Raw genomic sequence first — 20,117 nt, forward strand, 5'->3', positions numbered from 1 at the left:
TTCCTATGTTGTCAAATCCACACACGGACACCTCTCAAATATATGAATGTTTATGCTAGTTTTTCAAGGATGATTTTCTTTTGTATACAATATAATGTACAACTGTTGCATGATATATCCTATTAAAACAATCGAGTATCGAATAAATTATTCATTTTTTTGAAAAATCGGTATCTATATATGGTTTTCCTGTACTGACCCGATTGGTACTGAAACCGAAAATGCCCAAAACTAAATACCGGTACCGGTGCGGTATTGATCATTCTGCTCATCCCTAATAGGGAGTACATGACTTGAAATCCCACATCCCCGTCCAGACCCCGAACCCGACCCGAATCGATCCACCCGATAGGGTAACGGCCCTGGTCACGGGTTTGACTTTGTTGCTCTGTCGGGATTCGGACCTAGCCGAGTTTTGACAAATGGAGAACAAATATCCCTTAAACCCGAGAGCCGAACCAAACCTGTGCGAACCCAATTTGAACTGAACCGCCCGAAAGGGATAACAAACCATGTCACGGGTTCGATTTTGTTCCTTGATGAATATAGATGACGCTAATATATGAATACTAATCATAGAGTTTATATGGATATATAATGGAGCTCATATGGATGATGGTTTTCATCCATTGATTTCACCTGTTAACTTAAAATAGTTTATATTGATATTTTTATTCATATAATTACGTATATAAGTGTTTGCATATGTAAATTTATATTATATCTCTTAATTTATGGTTTGATGGTTTGGAAGAGCAGGTAAGAGGATTAAGATTAAGATAGTTAGGCGGCCTAAGGTCCTTTTTTCCCATAGGTTGTTTAGAAGTAGTTACTGCCTTGGCTCAATAGGTATCTTTTCAGGTTTTGTCATTTCTTATTTATATGTATGTTTGTCTTCAGTGGCGGATCCAGAGATTTGAGTGAGGGTGGGGCAAAAAATTAAAATAAATTATTTGAACATCAAAAGAACTATAATAGTTGTGTAACAAGGTCTAAATAGCTGCAATAACAATCGCGAAAAAATATAATAGCATCAACAATATAGCTGAAAAACAACAACAAAACGTACCATCGGCAAAACAGCTACGAAAAACCTCCCAAACAGCTTCAAACCAAAACAACAACTAGCTCTAGACAATACCAAAATGAGTGCAAAAAAAGAAGAGAAAATAAACAGCAAAAATCATGACAAAAAAAAAATGCATAAACAAAGAAACATATTACTCATAATACCTTTCCATGATTCTTAACAACAAAAATAATTCAACAACGATTCAAAAATTACGCATTACATTACTAGTTATGTCTAACTCTTAATAACAATCTTTACAGCAAATTCTCGTATGATCCCACAATTCAAATATTTAAGCAATAATAAATAAATAATAATAACAAAGATGTCTTTTATGTCTTAATTAGATTGATTTGAAAAGTGGAAAAAAAAACTAAAAGGAATTAAAAGAAATTTTGGCTTACCTTTTTTTAAATCGGGGTAGTTGTAAAATATATAAAAATTAGTTGGGCTTTTTATTTTTTTGAGAGTGGACTTGTGACCCCCCTGGTTACACACTAAATCCGCCACTATTTGTCTTGGTTGTTTCCCACTACTTGTTCGAGTTACGTATTAGTTTGCTACTTTTATGTTGTTTAATATGCCCAATATGGTTGCTTTCGTATTTGTATTTGTATTGTCAAACATGTTTCTAAGATATCGGTAGGACACATGATTGATAAACGTTCGACTTGGCATAACAGCCGGACCCAGCAGACAGGTATTTCTTCTTTTCAAATTCTCGACAGACAGGTATGATTTTCTAAATATTTCTCATTTTCCGTCTTGCACTCCTTTGTGGCTGGAGGTCTCTATGAAAGCAGTCTCTCTACTTTTGTTTATAGACTTTTGATATAGAGGCCTACTAAATAGACCTAATAGACCTAATCTAATTTGATGACATTTATTTTTAATATTCCAATAAAGCCCTTTTATCTCTTTAATAAATTACGGAGTATTTGCATTCATCATCCACTTCACATGATTCGCTTCACTTTCGTCGTCGTCTAATTCATTTTGCGTAATTCATTCGCATCATTAAACACTACCCATCTCCTCTGTGTCTCCATCATCCAAAATCAAGACTTCACAATTCGTTTTCAAATTGCAACTTGCATCTCACTGTAATTTTTTCCCTCAAATCTGCAACAAATTCCCAATATGCAAGGAAAGTCATTTCATAAATTTATGGGTTATTTACTGAAATGGTATCTGGACTATCCACCAAATTACTGATTTCATACCTATAACTTTAAAATTACTCTCATCATACCCCAACTTATCAATTCTCCACACGGACGATACCTGACCTGACGGGCGTCAGTTTGGCCGTTAAGTTGGGGTATGACTACGGTAAATTTAAAGTTGTAGGTATGAAACCAGTAATATAGTGGATAGTCCAGGTGTCATTTATGTAAATTATTATTATTATTATTATTATTATTATTATTATTATTATTATTATTATTATTATTATTATTATTATTATTACTATAATTTCTTACAAATCCTATTAATTTCTAATGGAAGTGATCTTACTACTACTACTATTATTATTATTATTATAATTATTATAATTATTATTATTATTATGGTGGTTGTTGTTGTTGTTGTTTTAATTACACAAAGTATTATTTATGAATAAATAATTTTAAAAAGTATATTGATTTTTTTTGTAAATATTTACTTTTATTTTATAAAAGAATACTTTATTTTTATAAAAAATATTGTAAATATTTAGTTTTTTTTATTAAAAACTATTAATCAATCAAATTATAGATCTATGATGATTTTATTTATTTTTTATTTAAAAAAAGTAAATAAATCGGAAGCAGTACATTAATTTCATGTAAAGTATTGATAAATGAACGTGAAGTCTTGAATGGATACCACCACATAGAGTTGATTAAATCTGTTTTGAGCTAATTCAAACCTTACATGGTAGTTGTACAGGTACTAATGCAATACAAGAAATTATGATATTCTTTCCGGTTCACCCCTTTAAAAAAGAAGATTGAAAATTTTTTTTTATAAAAATAAAAACTTTGTACTAAAAATGATATTTTATAAAAGAAAATATTATTTTATTAAAAAATAAATTTTATAAATAATAGTTTTTGAAATATTAATAGTTTTTAATAAAAAATTAAATATTTACAATAATTTTTTTATAAAAATAAAGTATTCTTTTATAAAATAAATATAAATATTTACAAAAAAAAATATCAATATACTTTGTGTAATTAAAAAAACAACAACAACAAAAACCATAATAATAATAATAATAATAATAATAATAATAATAATAATTACATAAATGATATCTGGACTATCCACCATATTACTGGTTTCATACCTAAAACTTTAAAATTTACGGTAGTCATACCCCAACTTAACGGCCAAACTGACACCCGTCAAGTCAGGTATCGTCCGAGTGAAAAATTGATAAGTTGAGGTATGATGAGAGTAATTTTAAAGTTATAGGTATGAAACCAGTAATATAGTGGATAGTCTAGATACCATTTCAGTAAATAACCCTAAATTTATATAAAGGTCATAACTTTAATATTAGACCCCTCGTTATATACATGTACCATTGATCCATGTATATCATTTATTTATATCCCATATAAGTCCATTATTAAAATGATTTTTTAGCAGAAACATGAACAATCCATTAGTGATGATAACTTACTAACTTGAAGGTAGAAACAACAACAACAACAATAGGACTTAATTCTTGTACGGGGTATGAGGGAGGTAAGCTGTAGACAGTCTTACTTCTACACAAAGGTAGAGAGACTGTTTCCATAGGGACCTCCGGCCACAAAGGAGTGCAAGACGGAAAATGAGAAATGTTTAGAAAATCATACCTGTCTGTCGAGAATCTGAAAAGCAGAAATACCTGTCCGCTGGGTCCGGCTACTATACGGGTCGAACGTTTATCAATCATGCGTCCTACCGATATCTTATAAACATGTTTGACAATACAAATACCAATACGAAAGTAACCATATTGGGCATATTAAACACATAAAAGTAGCAGACTAACATACATATAAATAAAAAATGACAAAACCTGAAAAAATCCCGATTGAAAGTTTAATATAATAAAGAAGTAGAAGATAATTGAATAATTTAAAAATAAAAAGAACTGTTATTTACGTTTATAAGATAGGGGTACAAATGGTATAATATAATTTAGTAAATGGGATTATTTAAAAGCATGCCAGGTGTCAAATATTAAGTGGTTAGGTTTATATTTAGGCTTTCTATTTAGGCCTCTTTATCATTTTTGTTGTTTATATACCCTCGTCAGAGACTTTATCATTGTGACATTGGACAAGATGGATATCGCTTCAATTTTATTTCTTTTTCCTACTAATGAACATCCCTGTTTTCCGCAATCTTTACTTTCAAACATTTGTCTAGCCTAAATTACTTTTTTATGTGGAGGCATAGTCAAGGACTAAGGAGTACAGTCATAGTACTTATGAGTATTTAATAGAATATAGTCTTTACTTTCGAGCATTTTTTTAACCTAATCACTCTTTTGGAAGCATAATCAAAGAGTACACTCGTAGTACTTATGAGTATATAATAAAATATGTGTTAGATTTTCTTTATTATATAAAGTTTGAAACAAATTGTAACTTTTGATTGTATAGAATAGGAAAAACCAGTAACTTGTGATTGTATAATCTACGAAAAATCATGACTTTTGTTTGTAAAAGGTTGGATGGCGTATGTATTAATCGTCGTGAATTTATTACATATTTCAAAGTCGTTTTTTTCTTTACCGAAAATGTTCTCAAAATATCATATGGACATTTATTAACTCATCTCATCCGGTGAATATGGATGAATAAAACTTTATTATATGCTTATGAATATGGAGAATGTAAGAATCAATAGATGTGGATATAGAATTATAGATATGATATATGAAAATAGAAAACATTATAATCCATACCTTATTGTTGTCATCCCCCGTTGTCATCCCTTAGGAAATATGAGCCGGAAGCCACAACATCCACTTTGACTAGTCAAAACGGTCAAGTTATCTATAATATAACTAAAAGGAGGGTTGGGGGTACACTTGGTACCCCTAATCCACCTCCTTGAGTCTAATTCTCCCTCCTTATTAATTCTTTAATTTTTTAAATATTAATCTAAATTAATTTACACTTTTTGGTTTTCCATCACCAATTTACACTTTAACCCTAATCTAAAACAATTAATTTACACTTTTTAGTTTCCCATCACCAATTTACACTTTAACCCAATTTAAAATAATTAACTTACACTTTTTGATTTTCCATCACCAATTTACATTTTAACCTAATTTATATTTAATTATACTTTTATATATATAGTTTACACTTTTAGAATATAAGAAACTGTAAATTTTTTATTTAACCAAAGTTGAAAAAAAAGGGGTAAACTGAAATCAATATTTATATGGAGTTAATTTTCGTATGTTTCTTTATTGGGTGGATAATTTTTGGAGTATTTTGACCGATGGAATGACTATTCAGCTAACAAATTTTCAAGTTGATTTCGGTATATCTATTTAATATATTTGAATTTCAATTTTTTAGCTTTGATTAATATATTTTGAGACTACCCGTCCATTGAACGGGCCTGACCACTAGTAAATAGTACAAAAGATACAATTTTTGAGAGTAAGATGACTTAGTGATGAGCAAAAAAAACCAAAAAACCAAAGTACCGATGAGGATTCGGTTTCGGTATCAATTTTCATTTTTGGACAAAATCGGTTTCGGTATTACTCGCTAAGGTACCGGTTTAGTACGGAGAACCCCATTATGAATACCAATTATATAAAAAAAGCATATAACAATAGGATGCACTGTTACTCTTTATTAATTCTTCTCTATTACCAATTATTAATTCTTTATATTACTTTTACATCTCTTTATCAATTTCTATGATACAAACTTGCAAAAAGTCACTGAACTCAAAATTAAGAATACTTTCTCTGAACACAGCTTTAGTCTACGGATTTTTTTGAGATTTAAGTCTTTCAATTGATGAAGCCCTGCGAGTATACGAGTTTCAAATCAATTAATTACCAGCAAAAGTAAGAATAAATTGAATTTTATAAAAGATAATTCTACATATAACAGAATAACTACCCTTTTTCTAATGGAATATATGGAGCCCAGTCCATTTTCATTTGCTTCTTGTGTCAATAATTTCTTCGGACTCCCTTTGTAATAAGTTAATTCCAATCTTTTTAGATGGTGGAAAGGGAAAATCAATCTGCTCAATATTACAATTTTAAATAAATATAAGATATAAAATCAAAAACAATAAACAACAGGAAGATATAAAGAATGTTTTTAGGAATGACTATTTTAGCACTACACATGGGATTTGAACTTAAAGATGATTTATATGCGTATAGTTAATTGTCAAACCCGAAAATAAAAAAAAGCTTGTGAAAATTCGGTACATTCGTTTTAGATCCGAAATACCAGTACCGGTACCGTATCTATATAAGCGGTACGGTATTCGGTTCTCACTTTGGACCATTTTCAGTATCGGTATTACTCAGTACGGTACCGATCTCATCCCAAACTGATGAATAATTGAAACAAAAATGAAAATGAATGTGAAAAGCAAATTGAAAAACAGATGGTTATGTTAGATAATTGCTTTGACACACCTATAGTCATATGCCACTTCTTGAATGGTCTATTATGTGTGGGGTGTTAAGTATTGTACTATTGTGTATAGTGGTTATTGGGGTCAAGAAGTGGGCTTAAAGTCCAGACCCAAGAAGGTAACATGGAACCCCATCTACAAAAAGCAAAATCGTGGGGATTTCAAAAAGTAGTTGAAATCATTAGCACCACATATCAACCGTTAAAATACTGTTTCCTCTCCCGCGAAAAAGCTTTCACAAATTGCAAAAAAATACAACCTTTACCTTTTTCCCATTTCTTTATTCATTCTTCAGTCCTGGAAAGTTCACTTACACCTCATGGTTCTGTCCCTCTTTTCTCTCTTAACTTTTCAACATTCTATTCTGTGAATCCCAAGATCGTCCACCCTCGATTTCAGGGATTGATTTTTTCGGGTGATTAGGAAAACTTTGAAGTTCAGAGTGATGGTGAAAGAAACCGAGTATTATGATATTCTTGGTGTTAGTCCACTTGTATCTGATGATGATATCCGGAAAGCTTATTATTTGAAGGTGTGATCTCTTTCCCCCTTTTTTTATAATCAAAATCGTATCAGTTAATTCTAGTTATTATGGGATCTAGTTGTTGAATATGGTTTGATGGTTATAGGAATTGATTTTTAGATGTTCTTAGAAATAACGAGTGTGTGTAAAGTCTTCTGTATGTAGATCTATGACTCACGAAACATTTAAACATGAGCTAAACGATCTAAGTGTGTTGGATTTGACAAACGTTTGATTTGATGTTCCTTTTTGATGAGATTGGATGTTTTTAACTGTTTTGCCTAGTTTTAGTTAGATGCATATCTACAAAATTTGAAGGGAGTTGCATCTGCTAGCCTAACTGAGTCATTATATTTTATTTCCTTCCTTGATAATAACAAACTATTTGGTGTGTGAAATGTTCCTAATATCGTTTACATATAGCTAGGACATTTGTATCTCGATCCATTTCCACTTATTTTATACCTTTTTACGACTATAGATGAGAAGACGGGTAGGTTGGGACAAGGGTCAAAGCAGTCAGTGTTAGAGCCAACTGTTTCCTGTCCTCGTTTTCTATTACTATAGGTAGTTAAGGTGTCCAGTATCGTTAAAACATGAAAACTAATACGAGTAATGTCAGTTTTCTTAAATAAGTTAGGAGGTTGTGGTAAGTTGACTAATGACCCTTACTTATTAACTAATTTGTTTGTTTTACCCATTTGAAGGTTAGTGAAATATAGCCCAATATGATCCCATTTTTCGGTAATGGATTGAAAGCTCTATCTCTAACCTTGGAGTTGTTTATAAACAGGCAAGACAAGTTCATCCTGATAAAAATCCAAATGATCCTCAAGCTGCAGAGAGATTTCAGGCAAGTTATTGAATATCATTGTCTTAATGAGCATGTGAATTACTATATTGCTAAGAGTTAATTTCTTGAAGAAATAAATAGATATGGACTTTTCAATATATAATTTGATAAATCTTGTCACATCTAACCTCCCCCATACCCTGTTCATGACGGGATTGGCTAATGTTGAGTTGCTGGGAACAAGTCAGAAGTGTAATGTGTTTATAAGCAGGTACTTGGCGAAGCTTACCAGGTTTTGAGCGATCCTATGAAAAGAGATGCATATGATCGGAATGGGAAGGGCTCCATATCAAAGTAAAAACTTCAGCATTTCTTCCTTTTTTTTTTTTTGAACGGCAGGCATTTCTTCCATTCTTATTGTTGTAAGAATAATGTAACACAGATGTCGCTAGCATGCTAAATGCATTCTAGCAAGTGAAAGAAAGACATGGGTGAAGAAAATATCGTAACATGCTTTAGGAATTTCCTTAGCATATAGAATCCATGTCACTAAATTAGCCAGTTTTGAATGCAAAACCATATTACAGTTGTCGGGTGTAAACCCGTATGACATATGGTTTTAGAGTGGAATTGTATTGGGCTTAATGAGTTGGGATGGAAACGGAAACGTGGAATTTGGGTTTGAGGGGGGGATTTGTGGATGTAAACCCATTGGAAGTTGAGATAACTCTACTTTTTTTCCTAACCAAGATAGCATATTTTCTTATATCTAACATCATGTGTTCATGTAACAGGGATACCATGCTTGATTCCACTGCTGTTTTTGCTGTTCTTTTTGGAAGTGAGCTATTTGAAGACTACATAGGACATCTAGCAGTAGCAACAATGGCTTCTGCAGAATTAGTTGGTGATAATGACAACCCGGAAATATTGCATGAGAAATTGAAGGCAAGTATTTGGAGAAGTTTGTAATTAAGTTTGAATGAATCTTTTCTTTCAATTATATCATGTAAGTTTATATGATGTAGACCATCCAGAGGGAAAGGGAAGAAAAACTGGCTAGATCACTGAAAAATTTCATTCATCAATATGTTCGAGGTGAAAAAGAAGAATTCTTATGTCGTGCTGAGGCTGAGGCAGAACGACTTGCACAAGCAGGTACATCATGCCTTCGATAATCTAAATATGTGAATGGTGTATCCGGGATTTTTACTGAGAATGTGCGCTACTTTGACTATTAGGATGACCAAACTGTACTTTATTTTACAATGCAAACCACCAAACTTTCTTTTCGGGTATATGCATGTACATAACAATAAAGTACATTGGCCCCTAGAAGGAATGGGCCATATTAAATTTACTATCACTAGTTCACCATAGGGGTGAATGTTTTGATTCTTTGACATATGTTGTGTTTTATCTTGTGGGGGTCAAATTGGTGGAACTTAAAAAGTTACTTGAAAGGGGAACGGGTTGAAAGTTGACCAAAGTCTATTTTGAATGCATACATGATACAACCTCATAAAATGGGTGTCAGGTGTCAACCTAACCTGAACCATTCAGCACGTACTAAAATCTGACTCATTTTGACCAATCTCCAACCAGGCTGACTGGCCCATCTCTTCGCTTCTAGGTCACCATGTTAGCGAGCATAAGTTATCTACTGGATCCATGGACGGAGCTAAGGTGGGGGCAGTGTGGGCAGCTGCCCCCACTCCAATCTTGTTACAATGCAAATTTTTTCAATTTAAATAGTATATTTATAATTTGTCTTCAAAAAAAATAATAAAAAATAAAAGAGAAATACATACAAATGTTATTTTCGTTGTCATAAGTGTATTATTTGAAAGTCATTGGTATTTGAAGCATTAGTTTTGAGATAAATCTATCCATTGAGATAGTATAGCTTGAGTTTAGAAAAAAAAAAAAAAACTTGAAGAAAGCAATTTCTTTATTTGAGTAAGTATATAAATGTGCAGTACAACCAACTACTAAATGTAAGAAAAAGCTAATTCAATCATACAAACTTATATGAGTATATTTTGGGTTTTTTTTTAATTAATATTCATGAGATTAGCTAGTAACATCATTTTTTTTAGGCGTCTATTTTCTATTCTCTAGCTAGGACCCAATTGCGTTTAATATTATCGTATACGACTCTTATAAATATGAAAAACGACTTCTAAATTTGCCCCTTCGTAAAAAATTTTCTGGCTCCATCCCTGATTTGGATCGCTACATTTGTTTACTTAAACACTTCAGATTATGAAATTAGTTAACAAATTTCTTCTTCATGTCATACTTTTAATTGATCTAAACCCCAAGACAAATTTCTTTGAAAATCACCTGAACAGCTTTCGGAGCAAATATCCTGCACACAATCGGATACATATATGAAAGACAGGCTGCACAGGAGCTTGGAAAGAAAGCGATTTACCTTGGGGTACCATTTATGGCAGAGTGGGTTCGAAACAAAGGACATTTCTGGAAGTCGCAGATTACTGCCGCGAAAGGTAACTAGAATCAAATGAAAGAGTTGGCCCAGAACTACAAAAGCCTCTTTTAAGTAACCATACTTTCCTTGACTTTTTGTTTGTTTAGTTACCTTGTCTTTCTTATGTATAATTTCAGGTGCTTTCCAGCTACTGCAACTTCAAGAAGAGGCACGTCGCTCCTTTAAAATGGATGGAAATGGCCCCGTGCACGATGCTGAATCACATCTTAAATCCAGCAAGGATACACTCATGAACTCACTATGGAAGTTGAATGTAGTTGACATTGAAGTTACCCTTTCACATGTTTGTCAAATGGTGAGTTATAAATGAGTCTTTTTGGTGTCATAATGTTATATACTCTAGCACTATGTGCTTAACGTGAACAGAAATAAAGTTGATTATGACATTTTGTAGGTTCTTCAAGATACTAATGCCAGGAAGGAAGAGCTTAAAGCTCGTGCAACGGCTTTGAAACTTCTAGGAAAAATATTCCAGGTCGGATATCTATATCTTTGTGTAAAAGATTGAGTTGCAGTAAGCAGTCTCGTAGGACTTGATTTAATGGCATTGTCTTGTCTGCAGAGAGAAAAACAATCACAAAACATAGGAACGTCAAAGAAGAAAATAGCTTCTGATAGTCATGAGGATACAAGCAGCTCGGATAGTAGTGATGACGAGGATACACCACGGTCACTCAACTTCAGAGCCCCTTTGCTCACACAGGTTCGTTATTTACACAGTTCTCTGAGTTCAACAACTATCAAAAGTTTTGTTGCTAGTTGCTACCCATGTTTTCATTTTAGAAAAACATGTTACTGTATAATTATGGGTCACTCTGATCCGCACCAAAAGGCAAACGTGGAAAAATGTGCACGTTCAGTGTTGATGTTGGTTGGATCAAGATGACCCGATACAGTTTTTGTTGAAAAAAAAAAGACAAGCAGTTTTTCCGTAAACAGTTTTTGTATCGAACTTATTAAAAAACTTATAGTACTTCAATAATAACCCGACTTTTTCAAGAAATGATTTACAAGGTTTATTCAGATTAAAATTACATCTTGAGACTTCTGACCAATTTAGCTTAACCACTTGTTATCTGATATTAGTATCTTTGCTTGATTATCTTGAATATTCAGGGAATTGGTAGGCTATTCCGGTGCTTGTGTAACCCAGCATATGATGTGGATGATGACGATGAAATCGTTTACAAGAGCAACAAATGATATGATGACTAGAACCAGACCATGGTTACAGATTGGTCATGTAAAGCGAAAACAGAAAGCAAAGGGGACATGAACGTCATATACAGAGGAGGCAATCGGTTGGTTAATTTGAATCTTGTGTGTTATTATTCTGTTGAGCCTTCCTTATGAAACATTGATAATTGAACATATGAAGTTGGTGGTGTAAACTTTTTTATGTGAAAAAATGTTTAATGGCCCCTATCAAGCCTCCCCCATAAGTCATGATAGATACTGCATACCTCAAGGATTTAGAAATAACACACTAAATACGTAACCCATTCATACGTTAATGGAGAAGAAACACCATGACAAGCCGCATTTGAAAATAAAAAAAGTTAACAGACTTCCATTTGTTCTGAAATGTTCAGAAGTCGATTAAGTTGAAAGTTCGCTAAACATAAACTATGTACATAGTTCTCCCTAAAACAAGAACTGAACCCCGCTGAAACATATGACCATCTTCTTCTCAATATGCTTGATGAGTAACTGTCTTGACTGCCCGATGTGCTTGAAAAGCACATGCACAATGGACGGAAGTTAAATTCAAGCATCCACTTATAATGAGAGAGTGCCTACCGGGGCATGTATGGAGTGCAGGAAATGAATCACATAGTGCCTGAACAGCAGGTGGCGTTAAGGCGGTGCATTGACTGATGTTCAGTTTCATGAGCCCTTCATCCTTGTAACTGCTGCTTTTAACCGAATCCCACACCTGGTTCTTGTTCTTAAGTCGACTTTGTGCCAAAGCGTATATAGCCCGATCTGTGAGATTTTGACAGTAGTAGAGACCCAGAGAACTCAAATGTAAGCAGTTATTTGCCAGGGCTATCACACTTTCATCTGCAAATCAACAATATCACAAATTTATTGATCTTAACATATACAATAGTAACAAGAAAGAAGTTAAAGTCTATATCTATTTTTACATAGTTCTAAAATCAACGGTTAGTTGGTTAACGGCTTAGTAACATGGTCTTTCATTCAGTTATAGGTTTATAACATGAGCCCGTAAAGATCAACTTTAAACATACACTCCCCAGAACAGAAATGGACCATATATGAATATGCCTCTTCCTCTAAAAGCGGAAAAATTGGCAAAATGCCAATATGTATATGGATACAAAACTTTTTAAGAATTCATTACTCTCATGCATTCTGCTCACACTCATAAGTTACTTTAAGAAAATAACGATACCCACTACTTAAAATGTGTATTTCACATAAGTACAGACAACTTAATGATTTCTAAATTAGAATGGGTATTAAAAATGCTCGCAAAAAAACATAAACATAAAGTACCTGTAATAAGAACACAACCACACAAGTCAAGTGCACGAAGATCAGGGCAGCCATATGCTAAACTCATTACTCCAGCATCGCCAACATCCTCACACCATCCCAGATTCAATGACTGGAGTTGACTGCAGTTATATCCGATTGCCTGCACAATTGAGTGAATGCTTGTTATAAATCTGGCAAATCAAAAGGGAGTGGGGGTGGTCACAAGTACTTAGGTAGAATGTCAAGACGGGTAAGTTCTAGTCCAGTAGTTGGAGTGGACTGGTCTGCAAGCAGTTTTAAACTGTACCCTCCAGTTAAAATGAATAATGCTTCAAATACGATCGCAAAAACAATATTATTATTACTACAGAAATAGTCTAAACTGCTTTAAATAGAATGATCTGTGGTATATGCATTGAGTTGACTTTGGGGGACTTTTGACCTATTTGACCTGCTTCACCCATTTGAGTTGTGCTTATTTAGTTACACCGACGTTGACCCATTAGACCAGTTACAGACAACAGATGGCTTGAATCACAAAATAGACAAGTTGTGCAGACTGCAGAGTATCAACATGGGTAAAATTTTAATGGGACGAAATGCATAGAGTCGAGTTGGATTTACACGAATCACTTTTTGTCCAAAAAGTTGACACATTTCATAAATAGTCAATAATTGTTTGAATTTTGCTTTGAAAAGTTAGTCTAATAAAGGGCGACTCTCGACCCATTCCTTTTCAGCTAGTAATTTTGACGTTACCTTGGCACCCATTAGAGACAAATCATCACCCAAATCATTAGTTCCTGTATCAAATTTGCAACTAATAACAAAAAGTTTGGTATACCTTCAAGGCACTATCAGATGCACCTTTAACGCATCCACAAAGATTCAAGACTTTTAATTTTCTACAATAACCACTGAGATCCGCAAGGGCATTATCACTAAATGAAGAGCATCCACTGACGTTGAGCTTCACAAGGTTTGGACAACCATGAGCCAAAGCATACAAAGATTGATCGGTGAGTTTAAAGCTCTTGCTGAGGTCAAGATCCTCCAAGTCGTGACAGTTATTTGCAATCGTCTCTAAGGCATTATCATATAACTGTGGTTTATCTTGACGAAGACTCAGAGACCTCAAGTTTTTGAACTTGGGAGCAAGAGAATTCACCAAGTTATTCATGTTGTTTTTGCACCTGCAACACCAAGAACAATCAAACATGACATAGTCAATAATAATGAATACGAAAAAAGGTTTTCATTCATAATATACCATTTGTTCCAACTAGTATATTATCAGGTAATTAGAAACTTACGCATAAATTCAAGTACTCAAGTTCACTTGCTACCAAATATGGAGTATCACTTTTCAAGCTCCCAAAACATAGGAAAAACATGTGGGTTGGGTAACTGGGGGAAACAGATAGTTTATGTGCAAGTTCCAGGTTGCCCACAATTCTGTGTCCAAACTTCATTATTTTGAATAATCTGTTTTTCTAGTAAAAGGATTTAGTAGGTTTAAATTATAATACACTCTGTAGTCTGTATGACTTGCAAGCCATTCAACCCTTTCTCTTTTGAGCTAAATATTTCGTAGGTTTAAATTATCAAAACGACATTCTGGATCAGCCAATCCACAGTTAAACGGGTCGATTTCATCAACTCTATCGATAGCCAAATGATTCCTGCTCAGTCCAACCATGTAACAGATTTCCTTCTAGGTTTGTGCACAGAAAGCATATTGACCCTGACCCATACCCAACCATTGAAAAAAAATCACCCTTCTTTCTAAGTTTGGTTTGTACGAAAATGATATTGCAGGATACATCCAAATAAGTCACAATGTAAGGGATTTTGATGATCCTCCAACTATCTCTATTATTACCTAATTCAATGGCAATTGGAAACCAACTTCTTGTTCGTGTTCACTTGCTTCTTCATATTTTTTCTAACAAACATATAGTGTGGACTGGGGAGCTACTAAACAAAGAACATGCTAAAGGAGAAAAACACTGAACAACAATACCAAACAAATCCACTGATAATGAACTCATAAATTGTGGCTATTAACATAAAAACCATAAACATGAACATGAACTGATCCAATTATATTACGACTACTATTAAATCATATGAAAAGATTGTACTGTCTCATGTTAAGTCTCTCTCCACTTTTTGTGAAAACCGAACTGGGTCAAATGTGTAACAGTCAAACTTATGAGAAACTAAACCATCTATTGTGATAGAAGACCCTAATCATGTCTGATATGTTAGTTTTAGGTTATTAGCAAGTGTTTACTAGTCAACCCAACCCAATTGGTTTTCTCGTTAAAAAATTCCGACCCTTCCATTATGTCAACTATACTATTAACTATAAATCAACCAAAATTGATTAATTTTTAGAATAAACATCTACCATTTGTTCAGCTAAAAACGGCTTAATTCACTCTGAAATAAGCACATAATCACTATTCTTATTTTTGCTTTACCATTATCTCCTAATACACTTTTTTTCACAAAAGTCATTATCTTGAGTTTTCATCAAGACAAGGCAGTAAAAAATAAAATATCAATCACTTATCCATAACACATATCTTATTGATCATCAATTGCAAAATAAAAAATAAAATAAAATAAAAATAACGTAACTTCTGTTGGAGTGTGATCATTTTATTATAAATCGCATGTCCGGGAATAATTTAAGCCTGCGGGGTCACACGAAATGACACGGTAACTCGATAATATTAATTGATATATTAAAGTAATATTTTGATTAGTTTGATCACGAAATGATTAATTAAACATAATTAAATTAATTATATTTAATTGATTAAAGAGGAGGATTAAAAAGTGAAAATTGGAAAATGGATTTTGGACCCTAAATGTGAGGGGGCGTCCACTTCAAAGGCTTGGAAAGCCTTGATGTAACTTATTTTCCAAGCTATGTTTAACCTAATTAAGTCCTATAAATAGAGGGCTTAATTCTAGGTTTTTCACACTTTTTCTTTTACATAAGTTTTCTCTCATCTTCTCCATTTTCCTTGAAGTGGCCGATCTCTTCTTTTATTAAGGGTATTTCGACTTCAAGTTAAGGGTTTGTAACAAAGGGTTGTTCGGTTAGTGATCGAGGTACTAGCATACATTATACGGGGTGTCTAGTGTGCGATCGTAGAGGGGTTTTGCTTTAAACCCTACTTGATAATAATATCATTATTATTATTATCTTATTGGAGCTTTGCATAAGGTACACAACTCAATTCTATTCTTTGTTAATTAATTTGATTGCATATATGTTTCGATTTCTTCCGTTGCGCTTACTCGTGATTATATGTTTATTTATGTGTTCATATTCTAACAACTTCGATATAAACATACTTAATATTGTAAGTAAATCCTACCCCGTGCCCTTTTACGTGATTTATCTATCTTCATTTTTGCAAGAAAACGAAGCAAAAGTTCAATTCTATTCATGTGAATTAATGACCTGTTAAACCGGTTATCAGGTAAAATGTTACTTTTTTTTATATCAATAAATGGAAAATTATTTCAAATAATATGACGAGCAAGGCGGGAGGTCCTTTTGTACCTTTGGTAAGGGTAACCTCTACCTTTAATTTGGTAGGGATAAGACTGTCTACATCTCATCATACCCCATACATAGTTGAAGACGGTATTTGGGACACAAAACCCGTGGAGGACGGTAGGAGGACGGTAATGGGAGTTACTTTATTTTATTTTTTTTAGCAAGTTTTATAGGACATTGTAAGTTCCATGAATTCTATTAAAGTAAAATATAACCAACAAGAAAAAAGATAAAAAGAAGAAGATAAACAGTAAAATAGACCGAATAAATACCAAGAGAATGAGAAATGAGTAAGCCCTGAAGACAAAGCATGTCTCCAACCAAGACAAACAGCAGAAGCAACAACCACCGTACGATGATCATCCAACAACGACACAATCCTTAACAATAGCTCCATTGGTATCTCGTTCCAATCTCTGATCACTCTCCCCACTCCCACCATCAAGTTATCAAATCGCACCTCCAACTCATCACCACCACCTTTCATCATTTCGTTCTTTTGATTTTTTTTTTATTTTTTACCAACTGTATATCTACACACAACAAATTAAAAACATATGATCAAAACTTACTACATACTTTCACACAAAAATACACATATACATATCTATGATCGTAAAACAGAAATTAATTAAGTTAGAGAGACCAATATATACATACCAAGAAGTAATTAAGTAAGCGAGTAAGTAAGTTTGTGTTTGATCAAGAGAGCAAGGAATTTAAGAAGTACTGTGGGTTTTACTTATTGAAAGACAGAGAGAGAGTATAAAAGAAGAGCAACACGTATTAATCCACGTGTAACCATGGAAGACTTTGGGGATTCTGATGATGAGTTTTTTTAAATATTTTTGTGGTCCAATTATACTTTGCTACACATACACATATGTTTTTACCCAATACTACACTTGCAAGCCTTTTTATAGCTTCATAAATAGCGTAACACTTGGTGGATAATTAAAAGGGGGTAGCCGGTGTTTAGCTTAGTGGTTAGTGGCTTTTCAATTATGTTGTGAGAGAACTTTAACAATGCTATATCATCTAACACATAAAAAACACATCTTTTAGAGCGTTGTCATAGTCAAACCGGTGAGGGCACAACTATGTGAAACATATTAGCCATTTATCTGATGGTGTTTTTAAAAAAAATGAATTAAAAGGGATATCATTACTTTTTAGTACTGGACATAAAATACCGGAGTACATTTTAGAACTGAAAATACCGGACGGTATTTACTGGTATTTAAAATATTGGTGTGGTTAGGTTAGGTGGAAAATAGTGTTGTTCGGCATTAAAGGCGGTACCAGAAAAAATTTTTAAAGGGGGCAAAACTAAAACTTTCGTGAAAAATAAATATAAAATGAGTCAAAATGTTAAAAACTTATAGAAAAGTTTTTAAAATCCACAAAAAATTTAAAAATACATAATAAAATCTAAATTTGGAAAGGAGCATTTGACCCCATGTGGCACCGCCATTAAGCGGCACCGGATCAGAGGAGGAAATTGGGTAAAAAGGAGAAGAAAAAGAATATCATAAAGGGTACATCCGTCATTTCGTTCTATCTATGAACAAAGGATTTCCAGTACTTGGATTTCATATTTTTGTCGAAATTCGAAACCGCATATGTAGTGGGGTACACAATGAAAAGATAATGTCAAATTCTGATGACGCTATCCACTACTTATCTTTTTACGAGTATTTCATTAGAGTTCTTTAATTTGCAGTTTTTGTGCACGTAAATACGTAATAGACTAATGGTTCACGTATGGTTATTTAATACTAGTATATTATGCATTACTTGAAAGAGAATTAAAAAATAATAATAATAATAATAATTAAATGCTTCATATTACAGTATAACTTTATAAAGAGAATTAAAAGAAAAAGAATTTACTGTTTTATTGTCGGCGATTCCCACTTTTATCCTCGAAAACACGTTAAAAATACTGCTTTCAATGGATGATTAACGCCAATTTTTTCCCCCGTGACCTGGAGAGGACAACTCTTATTTTCTCCATCTCATTCCTGATTTTTACATTATATATATATATATGAAAATATTAAATGAAGTCCTTATGGCTTCACTTAACGTGCATAAAAAGGTTGTACGTTTTCATATCAAAAGTTCACCCACTGATTTTTATGGTAAGTGTACAACTATTTAATGCACTTTAACGAAAGCCCTTAGAGCTTTGTTTAGCAAAACCCATATATATATATATACTATATTATAAAAAGAATAACCCCCTTTATTTATGAAAATGTTGAAATTACTCTACGCAATATGACTATAATGCCCCTACTCTTTTTCTACATCATTATCTTACTTATTCACTAATTTAACTATTTCCACTAATATATGTATTATACACCATTAGTCCTCAAATCTTAAAATAATTACACTAACCACTATATTAATTACATTTACATCAGTAGCTTACACTATTCGTCATCACCACCATCAATCGTCGCCGCCACCCGTAATAATCGCAATAGCGTCACCGCCGTCGCATCGTGCGGGCACTGTACTAGTATATATATATATATATATCTAAGACTGCCAACTGACATAAGTCACTGCCAACTGACATAAGTCCTCTCACCCAAGGCCGGCTCAGTAACTATAAATGGGGTAAACAACTGTTTTAGGCCCCTAAAAAATCTGAGGCCTCAAGTTTTTTTTATAGTAGCTTAGCGTTCGGACCTTGAGCTAGGTATAATTATATAATTTGCCTTCAGTAACACCTTTATTGATTTTTGTATCAACCTATACATCTATTTATTTACTAGTAGTTCAACAACGTTTAAGGCTCTCAAAAATTTTAAGTCGACACTGCTCTCACCCACATGAATTGCTCCATACCCATATTTTGGGGGTAGCAATTGGGGATATGACATGATGTCATATGGTGCAATATCCCTTCTCGCAAATTGAATCACTCCTCTTAGTTTAAGAATCACGTCTATCTCAGTTAGTTTATATGGTTGTTAATAAACAAAGTAACTGAAATTGATTTATAAAAATTAAGTGTTAATTATAAAAACATTAGATTTTAATATTTAATTTCATCACAATATATATCGTGTTTGAATCCCACATGTAATTAACATCTTGAGATTGCCATAAAAATGTTCATATGATAATAGGGATATACTAAATTAAAAGACTTGCTACCTCAAATAACCTAAATAGATGATACCATATTTGAAAAGATCGGATTTGGTTTATTAAGAGTGCGTTTATACGTATGATTGATTGGGAAATAATTAATGGAGAGAATGAAACGCAAACTCTTTTTATTGCATCCAATCAAATTGACATGGTGGTGTCAAAAGCCAAAAAGCAACCATTTGCCTAAGATAACTACGCAATACTAGCTAATGTTTTTTGATTGATTGATTGCTCACAAAACTTGGAAATTTAATACTTCCATTAATGATATAGTTAGTTAGGGTGGGC

At 33.1% G+C, this 20,117-nt stretch overlaps 2 protein-coding genes across 2 annotated transcripts; one reads left to right on the forward strand and one right to left on the reverse strand.

Annotated features, from left to right (window-relative positions):
* Positions 1 to 6,512: 6,512 nt before the first annotated feature.
* LOC122579241 (chaperone protein dnaJ 10) lies at positions 6,513 to 11,998 on the forward strand. Its single transcript, XM_043751362.1, has 10 exons — positions 6,513 to 7,274; positions 8,059 to 8,118; positions 8,330 to 8,412; positions 8,853 to 9,006; positions 9,087 to 9,216; positions 10,413 to 10,571; positions 10,690 to 10,868; positions 10,968 to 11,048; positions 11,136 to 11,276; positions 11,690 to 11,998. The coding sequence occupies exons 1-10, from the start codon at positions 7,188 to 7,190 to the stop codon at positions 11,774 to 11,776; spliced, it is 1,161 nt and encodes a 386-aa protein (XP_043607297.1). The 5' UTR covers positions 6,513 to 7,187; the 3' UTR covers positions 11,777 to 11,998.
* Positions 11,999 to 12,087: 89 nt separating this feature from the next.
* Positions 12,088 to 17,185, reverse strand: LOC122579939 (F-box protein SKP2A-like). The gene is made up of 4 exons (XM_043752206.1): positions 16,931 to 17,185; positions 13,923 to 14,271; positions 13,097 to 13,238; positions 12,088 to 12,637 (listed from the first exon to the last, which is right to left on the reverse strand). The coding sequence occupies exons 1-4, from the start codon at positions 17,146 to 17,148 to the stop codon at positions 12,264 to 12,266; spliced, it is 1,083 nt and encodes a 360-aa protein (XP_043608141.1). The 5' UTR covers positions 17,149 to 17,185; the 3' UTR covers positions 12,088 to 12,263.
* Between the last annotated feature and the right edge of the window lie 2,932 nt (positions 17,186 to 20,117).

The sequence above is a fragment of the Erigeron canadensis genome, chromosome 8 (genome assembly GCF_010389155.1).
Source record: "Erigeron canadensis isolate Cc75 chromosome 8, C_canadensis_v1, whole genome shotgun sequence".
In the NCBI taxonomy this organism is placed as follows: domain Eukaryota; kingdom Viridiplantae; phylum Streptophyta; class Magnoliopsida; order Asterales; family Asteraceae; genus Erigeron; species Erigeron canadensis.